The sequence below is a fragment of the Fulmarus glacialis genome, unplaced genomic scaffold (assembly GCF_000690835.1).
Source record: "Fulmarus glacialis isolate BGI_N327 unplaced genomic scaffold, ASM69083v1 scaffold51168, whole genome shotgun sequence".
Lineage (NCBI taxonomy): Eukaryota > Metazoa > Chordata > Aves > Procellariiformes > Procellariidae > Fulmarus > Fulmarus glacialis.
The window spans coordinates 1-12,899 of record NW_009231137.1 but is presented as its reverse complement, the minus strand read 5'-3'; the positions used below and the strand labels follow the sequence as shown (position 1 = coordinate 12,899).

At 37.4% G+C, this 12,899-nt stretch overlaps 1 protein-coding gene across 1 annotated transcript; it reads right to left on the bottom strand.

Moving 5' to 3' along the window:
* Positions 1–472: 472 nt before the first annotated feature.
* LOC104081626 (WD repeat-containing protein 19-like) lies at positions 473–11,737 on the bottom strand (the record flags this gene model as incomplete). Its single annotated transcript, XM_009584452.1, has 7 exons — positions 473–585; positions 2,826–2,906; positions 4,205–4,320; positions 4,897–5,012; positions 7,800–7,925; positions 11,496–11,561; positions 11,646–11,737. Coding segments are annotated over 7 exons (710 nt in total), but the record flags the coding sequence as incomplete, so codon positions are not given.
* Positions 11,738–12,899: the final 1,162 nt, after the last annotated feature.

Below are 12,899 nucleotides of genomic sequence, written 5' to 3'. Positions count from 1 at the left end.
AGGTCCTCCTCTTCCGGGAGGGCGATGATTGGGATTTCTTCAAAGGAACATGACCAATTCGATTACATAGCAGGGAGGCTACAAGAATTTTGCACAACTTTGTATACCAATAAACTAGCTGAAGGATACAACTCTACCCCTAGCTCTTTCATCAGTTACTCATCCAAACAGAAAACAACCTATAAAACCCTCAGTTTAATCTACTGTCAGGACAGTTCTAAAGCTGAGCATACCAACAGCAATTATATTTGAAAATACTGCTTTTATAACCATTGAATTGTCAAGTAAAACAATTACAAAATGTAGACTTCTTTGTGTTTGGAACAGAATTATTAAAAAGACTATAATACATCCAACAAAAATACAGTGTAAGCAAGGGATATACGATATCATTTCCAGCATTTATCAGAACTACTGGGAAAATCTTCAGCTCGTTAACACTAGAATGCTTAATTAAGAAAGTTATGCTCACCATCTGTAGGTTACAATACTGCCATAAGGCTGCTGAAATTTCAGATCAATTGGGTTATCAGGATCATTCAAATTAAAAAGAAAGAGAGTCTTCTTGCCGACCACTACACTTACCTGCCAATGAATGAAAAGAAAAATTAACTTGATAAGAATGGCATCACTTTAAAATGAGGCCCTACATCTTCACTAAAAGATGAGATTTAGGACTTTCAATAATCCTTAAGAATCCCACGGACCTGAATTCTGAATCTTTATCAACAGTGAAAGAGATTTTCAGGAGCCAGTGGTTCACAGATCTAAATGCAAGCCCAGCAGAACATACATCTCAAATTCAAGACTTCTCCCTACAGAAGCATTAAGTCAGCTCCATTTCCTCGGAGGAAAAGGCAGCAGGTCACATGGAGTTATCCTGTTGGACTACTCTCACTTGAACTACGATGTGTTTTTTGATCCACAGAATTTTTATCTGGGAGGCTGAAGGGAAGACTATCACAACACTACTATCTCAAGTAACTTGCTGAGATTTCAAAGACAGACAATTCCAAAAGAAATAGCCTGATCAGTGTATATTAAACATGCAATATTTACAGTTTGATATCAGTCTAGGTGAGTAGATTTTATTTGATGAATCCCATAGCGATGTTGGACTTCCTAGTGGAAGACAGGTGGAACTTTAGGGGTTTTTTAAAGATTATTTTTGTTACTAGAGCGTGCGTTATTGTCAGGCAAGAGTAAAACACTTATTTGAGAAAAAGCAAGGAAAAGCAGCTTGTTTCATCTTATTTTTTGACAAAGATACTTTGAAGGGCTATTTACAAGTTTACTTTACATTACCCACTGTTCCAGCTCTCCTTGTCTAAAAAGGAGACAATGTTTTTTTCCTAAAAGAGGGGCTGGAAGCATGAAGTACAAAGCTGGTATTTTCAAACTGAGAAAAAAAGGCATATGTTGACCTAATCCAGAATTACAAACTCAAATTCTGACCTTAATTCCTAAAGTTACCCCAAATATAAAAAGTATGTTTTCTGCCTTTTAAAACAGTTTGCTTATAATTCCATTGCAGCTTAATGATGAAGTATTTATGAAATACTATTAAACTCTTCTAAGAAATTACAGGAATTATTTTATGTTGCAGGGCGAGATGTTAACTCTAGTACTACTTATTTTGATCCAACTTGCAGGTTGTTTTTTTTCTGAGGTCATAACTAACAGCCTGGAAGTGATTATTATCAAGCCAAGCCTCCCCACAACAACAGACACCTAGAGAATAAATGCTATGTTGTTTAGAGCTGCTGACCAAACATCCAAGCACAAACACCAAGAACTACAAAATTACAGAATGTTCCCTAATATTTTACAGCAAACTTGACAGCTGTAATAAAAAACCTGCAAAGCCTAGGCTATCGCATACCCCAGGAAGCAGCAGAAGAAATCAAGGCTGAAGTCCTCAGTTCCTGCATTTTCAAAATATCTGTTAATTAAATTTCCCTAGGAAGTAGAAAACATTTCACTCCATGCAGAGAGGCAAAAAACTCCTACAGGACCTTGTCAATGTAAACATGGGGAAAAATTCTTTCTTGACACCTATACTCCATAAATTAAAATTGACTGTGAGAATTTAATTATGTTGTATAAGGGTATAGATCTGGACCAATTCTAACACAGTACCACCTTTCTATCCATGGATTTTCTATGTCTTGTCTTGGTATTTCATTGCTGATCATTTAATAACACGCTCTGCTAATAGTTATCATTACCCCATTTTTCTGTACTTCACCATTGACCTATCTGATGGACTTTGATTCATTCAAGAAAGACAATGAAGACAATGAAACTGTAGCCATTTAGACAGAGACAGGATAATGCTCACAGCAGAAGACTCACACCAGGGCTTTCAGTCTCATTGATGCTGAGGTTTGCGTAAGATGAAAACCTAGAGAGCAGTGATCTGTTCCCAAAACTGACAGCTGGAAATCTGCCCTCTGGGAGGTAGCATCTCTGCAATTTTGACAATCCTGCTCCATTTCCATCTGGACATTGCATGTACTGTTCTATATTTATATTGTATGTATTTCTTTAAGTCCCTGCACACATCTCCATCTATTATGTTAACTACCACTGCAAAACTGCTCTGTTATCTGTCATATTGCTAACCACTGCACTTTTCATGAATACATCCTTAATGAACAAAGGGTTTACTTTAAAGGAAAGTTTTGGAAAAGAAAAAAAAAATCTTCAACGCCAAATCTTAAGTCAAGGAGGAACAAATTGCTTCCTGGCCCATACTGCTTGCCAGCAGAAACCCTGAAACATCAGATTAACACTTTTTGCAGTTTTTTGTATTGACTTCTTACTGTGCTTTCCCTGGTTGATACTCTTTCATCAGTCTTCATAACTGAGAACTGCATATCACTGGGATCTGAGCTCACTGAGGTCTGCAAGAAAGAAGTTCAGATTGAGAAATCAACAGTTAATGTAGCAAGTACTGATGATAAATAATTGCATTATTCCTGCCCTGTAAATTTTAGTGTTAAGAATAGATCGATAGATAGACAGACTTGTTATTGCATTTAGTATCAAAACTAAGAAAAAAGTTGGAGAAAACATGACTTCAGTTTGGATCATAATGACATGTTATCATGGAACATACTTTAAAAAAATCTAGAAAACAGTTAGAAATACAAATCCAAATAGAGAAGGAAAGATCCAGATGAGGAAGAAGACTTGCAAGATGATATTATACAGACAGTACTAACTAAAGCAGTACAAACAAGGTCACTCCGCTGCAAATTCAAAGAAGGAAGACTAAGAATAAGGCATACAGGTTAAAAACTCAACATGTATTTTAATATGGACATACCTGATCTGGTTTAGGTAGAGATAGCAATCTAGTTGCTTTTGTAGTCAATATGAGGTTACAAAACCTCATAAGCAAGCCTTGCTTAGGTCTCTGCTGTCTGAGCTACACTGCTTCTGCTACCTAAGCCAGCTAGTTTAAAGCACAGACATTCCCTAATGAATTTATTAGGGCATTCTTCTCCAATTGTGACCTTCACACATAAAGATGGAAGCATATGAAATGAACTATGAAAGATTTGTTCTTTGAAAATCTTGAGTGAAACTCTGTTCATTAAAGTTAAAAAACTGAATTATATTCATTTGCATATTGTGCAGCAACTGTCATTGCTCAGAAGAACTGTGATGTATGTAAACAAACAGAATGACTGATTAGAGAATCTGAGTGTACTTGGAGGAAGCACTGGAATCCGCCTCTCAACCATGCAATGGAGGTCCAGCCTGGGAGTAATCCTTGCACATCAGAGGCAAGATCTTTGTTTAACCAATCTAAAGCAAAACCAACACTAAAAGTACTTCCTAAAGACCTTATAAACAGCCATGTGAGAGCTGTCCTGTGCTGCTACTGGGGAAGTCAACCTAAGAGTGCACTCATAGGATCCTCTTGTCACAGATACAGATCAGGATCAAGGATGAGAAGCGTGTTTAGGCAGGACGACAGCAGAACTGCAGAGACTCTAATATCATAAATCACGTTGCATAACACAGAGGCTCAGATGTTTAGATATACCCTCATCCTACATGAGGTTTCCCAAACGCTCCTTGTCCTTGAAAGCAGTGGGATTGAGAAGGCATAAGCTCCCATAGGTCCCAGCTTTCTCAGGAACCAGGAGTATTAATGTATGCCTTAAAATCAAATGGAGGTTATAAATACTACCTGTCTTATAGTATCCCCTTCCTGATTGCTTATAGTAATCATTTTGTCTTCACCGCCTAGAGCCAGAAGGTTTTCAGTACTCCAACAACCACAAGTAATCCGCTTAGTGTGCTTACCTGAAAAAGAAACAAACTTATACAACACAAATGAACACAATCACAAAAAAAATCTGGGATGGAAATAGGCTCTATTTGGCCACTCAAACACAGATTGTCAGAATGTGAAACAACTTATGAGAGCAATTACCAATTCAAGAGCAATTTTTTTTTTTTTTTTTTAAATCTTCTACTCCCAGATGGAAGTCTTTTGACCATATAGGAACTTGCACAGACCCTGTTCTTCCATTTCTTTACATCAAATTTCTGGGAACTGTGCTATATCCTTAACCCTTCTGCCCAGAGGTACTCTAAGCAGGTAAGAAAAAGTAACTTATCAGCAAGAACAACCACACAAATCCTTTGCAAGAAAGATAACACAAGTTTCCCATGAGGCAGTATCAGGTATGTGTATATATATTTTTAACTTACTATACTATAAAAATACTCTGGTAAGTACAACAAAACAGAAGGTGCAAATTGAGTATGAGCACATTTTTGACTTGCATGTTCGTATACAGAAGTAAAAAGGAATCTAAGTATGTTAGCAAAATTCCACTTTCACATGTGCAAGCTTAGTTTCAAACGAATGCATACCAAGAACAGGAATCTTGCGAGAAGTTTGACGGTTATATATAAGTAAGTTTCCCTTTGTTGTTCCAACAGCAAGTAAAGTTCCGACTCGAGACCATAATAAGAAAGACATTGCATCCCTAAAATAAAGAAAAATTTTACTTTATATAGTAGAGATTCCTTTCACGTGCTTCATATAAAAACATTTTGCATATTTGTTTTGAAGTTCTATGAAATCACACAGACCAAGCAGAATTTTTAAATTAAGCAAACGTTCCTACAAGTATCAGAATTATTTAAGTGTGCACGAAATAGTGAAAGTAATAAAAAGTTGTATGAGCTAATATAATAAGACTTATACAAATGGAAATATGTCTGCAAACATCAACAGTTTTTGATGGAATCATGGGTAATTTGGCCAAATATGCAGCTTTAAAAAACAGTCAAAGATACCACGAATGTACACAAAATTTTCCAGTCACTTTCTGCATTGTTTTTTTGTACTTCAATAATCCTACGAATTCAGCCAACTCCAAGTGAATAGGTCTGGTTCTAGTCAATGTAATGAGAAAGTTAGAAAGAGCCATTTTAACCTGAAGTTTCAGATACAGCAAGGCCTATTTTGGTGTATATTTAAGGGTACACAGATAAATACTGTACATCACATTTTAAAACAAAAAAGCCTCTTAAGCAAAAAAAAATTAATCAGAATTTTCTAATTAGTGCAGTTATTTCCATCAAATGCCTCTCCCATCTTTTTAAATTTTACTGTAAGCATGCCATAGCAATTTGAAGCAAATTTCAGATATTAATTGACACATGAAATGACCTCCAATATATATTTGGCTTGCATGTGACGGGTTTTGTTCATGCTTTTCTAATCGCAAAAAGAGAAGGATACCAGAAAAGCCTGTTTATCACACCGTTTATATGTCTTAGTGCTTATTCTTAGTGCTTAAGCAATAACACTGTGACAAAAGAAGGATTAGGCACTTAAATTGATATATACTGTTCTAGCAAAGACTGCCTCCAGTAAGCAATTTACCTTAGATATTAGAGAGAAAGATCATGAAGGAACTGCAATAACCGCATACTCCATTCTGGTAAGTACCTTCTATGCTCTTTTTTGCTTGCATACTGGCAAGTTAATCTTCCCCCCAAAATATTTGTTCACAGATGAAAAGGAGGTACAACATGGTATATTCCTTCACGCAATATAAGGTGTATATACATCCTCGTAAATTGCTTTGACTATATAAATAGCTATAGTTTAAAACTGATCTATCAAAAAAACCCAAACCCCTACTTGTGAAAATTTTACAAAAAAAAATTTAATGCCAAAGTTGATGTATTCCACCAGAAAAGAAGATTATAAACAATAATCATTGTAACATCTGTGCTAAAAAGGCATATTGTTGATGATATGTAGTAACTAATAAATAATGACAAAAATGTAATGACTCAGAAATAACTGAGTAATCCACAAATACCTAAACAAGATGCCTATATAATGCTACATATAATTAATTAGAGAGTAGGAAGAAGTAATCACTTTAAATTTCTCATTTGTATGTACAATCATTTGCTTGCTTTGAAACTGTTATCTAACACGTGAATTATTCTGCCGACAAACAATCTTCATAACATAACTTCATTAAATCATGTATAGGTTAAGTCACTGTGTATTTTGTGCAAAGTGGCAATTCTTTTAATTTTTCAGGAGTGGAATAACTTGTATAGAAGTTATTCTTTTGTTTCAGTACAGTTTAAGCTCAGTTTCAACATACACATATAGGATACCAGGTTGTACCATATGGAATTATCTCATAATCAAATATCCAATATTCCAAATGAATTTTACAAAGCACAAGTGTACATGTTAATGGAAATATGGAATATTTCCATATTTCAGACATGGAGTTTTCAACCTAAATCTGGAAAAAAAACACCCTCATAGAAACCAACATAACCCCCACTCCCTAATTTTTCTAGCTGAACTGAATTTTTTTGATTTAATGGATAAAACACTCCAATCTTGGTATCTTTGACTACTTAAAACAAACAAACAAACACACACACCCCACCCAAAAAACTCCCAAAAACATACACAGAGGAAATTTATGGAAGGAAATGAAGGGTTAAATCAGAAGGAGTGTTTGTCTCAACTCAAGTAAATAAAATAGCAGCAGTATCCAAAATTAGCTGTTTCTCCGCTCAGGTGAATGCCCTAACAAACATGGGACAGATTTGTTTTCACTCTCTTTCCTACAGACAGAATGTTTATGTAGAGTGCAAGAGTTTATTGGAATAGGTTCAAAGAAACTAAAAGTTTAATTATTAAACCAAGCTTATTTGTTAAGCCTGTACTTGATTGTTATGTAGGCCTCAGGACAGTTTTAAGGCTGTGGCCAAATTCAGAAAGGTAGGGATTTGAACCTTAGAGTAGGATCGCCTTAGATCCTAAACCAATCTGCTTTGTGAATAGCATTTTAGTCCACTTATAAATCTAAGGGGAAAAAATCCTAGCACCACTAAAATCCCTTCTCTTACTTTTAAGCCCCCTTTTACTTGCGTGAAATACTTTGGAGAAAGTGTAGCTGGTGCAGATGCACAAAAAATTCACCCATCCTTGTTGCTACCACAAAGTGGAAACATTGAAGAGAAGCTCTCTGGGGACTTTGGCACTGTAGACAATTAAAAAAGAAACAAACCCCCTACCAACCCCAAAACCCCCACCCACAACAAACACTTCGAAACCAGCAAATCATACCAAAAAGAATTTAGCAACAAACTGTAGCATATTAGTTTAACAGTATATGTGCTATGAGGACTCCAATAAAAAGATGATCTTTGCAATATATCCTCCACAACAACAAGCCACAGTGGTCCAAGTCTTCAAATAGACACTTCAAAAAAAACTTTCTTACCTCATACCACTGTCTACTTGGCTTGTTTTGTTTGTGTTCGCATCCCACAGAAATATGGCACTAGATTTGTCTGTGATTATTGCTAGAGTATCTCCATCCTTATCCCAGTCCATAGCAACACAGTTACTGAAGAAAAAAAAAAGACGACTTTCACTAATTATGTTAAAATATGTTTGTAAGTGTACAGAAACCACCAGAATTATTCAGTTGAAGTCCCTGTCCTTCCTTTTCCCTAACAGCAAACCCATGACAGATTGCAGATTTACCTGTAAAGTGTACTTTTATAGCAATCACACCCTTACTCAAATCTCATCGAAATGACAGAGGCTGAAAGGAAGGTCGTAAAAAATAGACTGCTACTTCCATTCTAGTACTTGAAATACTGCCATCTTGATTTTCAAGAGACAGTGAAAATCCCCTGTAAGGTTCTGTTTTGTTAGAGGCTATTCAGTGTTGTGATTATTTTTCTCATAGTTCAACAAGCATAATGAACTTGGACAAGAATCCTATGCAGAAGCAGGAAAAGCCTCTACTTGCAAATAGTTCCCAGAATGAAGAGGACAGCAGACTTACCCACAAGCCTCTAGTGAATTGGAAATGGTGGTGTTTACAACACATATTTAAAGCACCATATACTGCAGACTAAGAACCTATGCCATCTGACACCATTCGTTTCTTTCTAGATAAGTACAGTTTCAGGTTAAAAAGGTATCTCTATGAAAAATTTGACTCTCATTACCACTCAAATGAAAACTCCTAATGCAAGCAATTTCAAAAGTGTCCTGAAACACTCATTGCTGTAAACTAATTCAGTAAGCCTTCAGTTCCAGTTTTTCCTATCTTTCTTTTTAAAAGCTTAGCAGTTTATTCTAGAGAATAAGTATGGTCTGTTCCCAAAACACACCCATGAATACTTAACAGCCAATCAGAACATCAAGAGCAGGAATAACAAGGACAAAAAGAAAAAAATAGGGAAAAATGCAGATTGATAAGTAATAAACAAAACAAATTCATCAACATAATGGTAAGAAGATGCTTATAATATCAACTATTATAGCAGAAAATATTTGACATTCTGAACTCCATTCTTATGCAAGGAGAGGCCTAGCAGTTAACAAGTGCAGCTGGTTAACAGTTGACCAACAAATAAAGAAGCAAAGTTTGGCCTGAGGGGGAGAACCTCCACATAAGCACACTTGTTTCTTTTTAAACTGTATATCACAAAAATTGAATTTTATTCTAATAGTAATAATTAGAGAGAATTTATTCTTCAATCACAGCAAAAGGTTGGAAATAAGAATTCAAAAGAACTACCTAACCTAGGTAGAAGGTTTGCTGGTGGGCCTCAAAAAGTCAGTACTATTCAAACTACCATAAGCCGATGTTAATTATTTCGACAAGCCTTTAGGATATGTGGTTATTATACAAGTTTTTTCTCCTCTTTGCCTTGCCATGAGAACACAACATTATTTTAAAACTGGTTTAGGTGTTACGTTTCCCTGAAGGAAAGGGTCACACCTGTTCATCAATAAGGCAGTGCTATCAGTATCCATCAGTAAGGTAGACTCCCCTTCACACCACCCTCACCAACCTAGTAGACAGTAGAGGATCCCCAGTCCAACACAATCTCTTCTCAGAGTTCACCACTGATTCCACACAGCCTTCCTCACTTTTGGCAGTTTGCTGGAGAGAATGAGCATTTATCACACATTGTGCAAAATACAGCACAGAATGAGCTGGGCCATGGATACTACCAAGCAAAAGACACTGACATAGCCGGCCCACGTTATGAATGGCACCTAACCAGAACAGGATTTTGAAACAAGACAGCAAGATGCGATGGTCAGCAAGATACAAGTGAGTCTGGTAAAGACAATGAGAATTGCATTTCTTGGTTTGGTGCAAGGTGGCAACTATCATGAACTGGGGGAGTTCAATACAGGCTGGAGGATGAAGGTATTTAGAGCAGCCCTGCCGAGAAGGACTTGGGGGTACTGGTGGATAAAAAGCTGGACATGAGCCAACAATGTGCACTCACAGCCCAGAAGGCCCATCGTATCTTGGGCTGCATCAAAAGAAGTGTGGCCAGCAGGTCAAGGGAGGTGATTCTGCCCCTCTGCTCTGGTGAGACCCCACCTGGAGTACCGCATCCAGTTCTGGAGCCCTCAGCACAGGAAAGACATGGACCTGTTAGAGCGGGTCCAGAGGAGGGCCACAAAAATGATCAGGGGGATGGAACGCCTCTGCTATGAAGAAAGGCTGAGAGAGTTGGGGTTATTCAGCCTGGAGGAGGCTTCGGGGAGACCTTATTGCAGCCTTTCACTACCTAAAGGGGGCTTATAAGAAAGATGGGGACAAACTTTTTAGCAGGGCCTGTTGCGACAGGACAAGGGGGAATGGTTTTAAACTAAAAGAGGGTAGATTTAGACTAGACATAAGGAAGAAATTTTTTGCAATGAGGGTGGTGAAACACTGGAACAGGTTGCCCAGAGAGGTGGTAGATGCCCCATCCCTAGCAACATTCAAGGTCAGGTTGGACGGAGCTCTGAGCAACCTGATGTAGTTGAACCCATAGCAGGGGGGTTGGACTAGATGACCTTTAAATGTCCCTTCCAATCCAAACTATTCTATGATTCTATAACTGCAAAAACTGGATTTCTAGAGAGTTCTTGGGGAGCTAAGTGATTCTGGCTCATATCTACTAATGATACAGGGATATGTAAGTGACATTCTAGAAATGAAAATTAGACTTACAGATTAGAGGCTTCAGATTTAAAGCCTTAGTGAGAGTTTTGCCTTGACTAAGGGCTCCACCTCAATCAAAATGAATCAGGTTGTTAGAAATAAAATAAAAAATCAGGAATTTGCATGAATACTTAATCTAAGAGCAGGTAAAATACTAAAAAGAAATGAGAAGTACATAAATGAAACTATGCTATATCAGGTAGTAATGGTGCCCAATAAAAGATATTTATAGAGCAAAATGGTGTGATGACCTGATGTTGCAGTGTTTGCACCTAGGGAGGTTTCCTCTGGGCCATATCTAGCCTGTTCCTATGGACTGACCGCCTTTTAGCAGTTAGACTGCATCTTCCAAAGTACACCACTTTTTAAATTCATCTGAAAGGAATCCAGTTCGTACACTCCAACACCACTCTCTGATATGAACCAAAGCATGATAAGCAGGAAAAACAGTGAGATTCACTTCAGAAGTACATTCTTGATCTAAAGTAAAAATGCCAATGTATACATTATGCCAGTGACATAAGCAAAAGCACTAAACCAAAAGGATACATTTCCTCAGTAAGGCTATGATAACAAATTACTAAAAAACTGACAGTAGCAAGAATGCAGTCGCAATCAGCATGACACAGATATATTGTATACAGCCTCATGATGTTCTTTCTTAATATGATAGATCTTTTTCTAACGTTTTAATGAAGTAGATTGAGTTTATTACTAATAAGGAGTGCTTTGGGTAAGAGAATATATTTTTCTGACTATCCTTGATAGCTTACTATAAATTCAGCTTTTACTGTCTCAGATTCCATACACGTTCACCAGTTTGTCTTCTTTTCCAGGTATGTTTACCAGAAATAGTGTCTTCCTACAAAGTTCTCACACTGTATAAGCAGAGGAGAAGCATTTTTAAAGAAAACAACAAAGAAAATAATTTAAACCCATCTTAGTACCTACCCTGGTAAGCTGATTTCATTTCTCTTCTGACCATGACGATCAAAAATTTTCACAGCACGATCACCTCTAAAAAAGATTAACATACAGAATAATTACCTTTCTTCATCAGTGATTTCTATGAACAAATGCAATAAATATTTGTAATCTTACCCTGTTACAGCAAGGAAATTTCCCAAAGTTTTCTGCCAAGCAAACTGCACAGGGGAACCAGACCAAGCTTTTTCTAATAGACTGAATACTTGCTGGAAGACAAAAAAAAGTGGGAAATTACATATCTTAAAATTATAAGCATATAACAATAAACAACTTTGTAACATGTTAGCAACTGCGAGTATTGTGGAAGAAAAAAAAAAACCCTCAAACACAACTTCTGGGTGATTCTAATGCACCAAAGTACCAAAATTCCACAGAAAAATCTTTTGGGTTGTGCTGGAAAAATTGAAGTTTCTTGTGCTGGGTGTCTGCATTGAGAACTACTGTGACTATCAACTATTATTTTTTCTCTTATGGAGTTACTGGAATAAAAAAATTGCATGAGACTCTCCCCTTCATGTCAAAAGACCAGAATGTTTAGTTCTCTAAATTACATGGAAAAGTCCATGACCAGAAGGCATCCTTAGTGTGTAAAACGCAGAAGGCTCAACATCTACGCTTTTAAAGACATGTAACTATTTTGTCTTCTCTGAATTGTTAGGTCTTAAAACCTAAGACCTCAAAGCTACTCAACCATAAAGATCTGACTTCCGACTAAGAAAGTTTCTCAAATTCCTTTTCCTTGCACACTACCTGCACAGGTATTTCTGTAACTTGGGTGTAAGAAAAAGCCCACAACTTTCACAGCTTGCTATCATGACTTTTTCCCTCCCATGACACCAGATAAACACCAACGTCTGGTGTCCACCAAATGCCTGGCAGGCTTACTCAAGTCTTTGCCAAAGGTCCCCCATCCCTTCTTTTGGGTGAATGTAAACTGAGGCATTCTTCACATTGAATTTGCATTTTACTCACACAAAGTGTAAAATTATGAGCACCGCATGCCATAAGCAAAAAGAACATCTGACAATTATGTTTGATTTTGAAAAAAATTTAATAAAATCTGTAATAAACCAACGATAAAGAAAATCATCATGGGAGTGCAGGCAAGCTCCGGCTCTTCATGCTCTCACTGTACTCTCACATCAACTAAAACCCCCAAAGGGGTCCGAGTAGGAAACTTTCCTTTTGGCCCAACCATTTAACCGCTGCCCGAGGAGGGTTTCTCGCACCCCTCTGCGCTGCCAGGGCCCGCATTAAGGCGCAGCGGGAGACGTTACAGAGGAGGCAGGAGACCCGACCTCCGGCGGTAACGGCTTCGGGCGTTACGCGGCGGCTCAGGCAACTGTCGCGGCGAGAACCAGCCTGGCC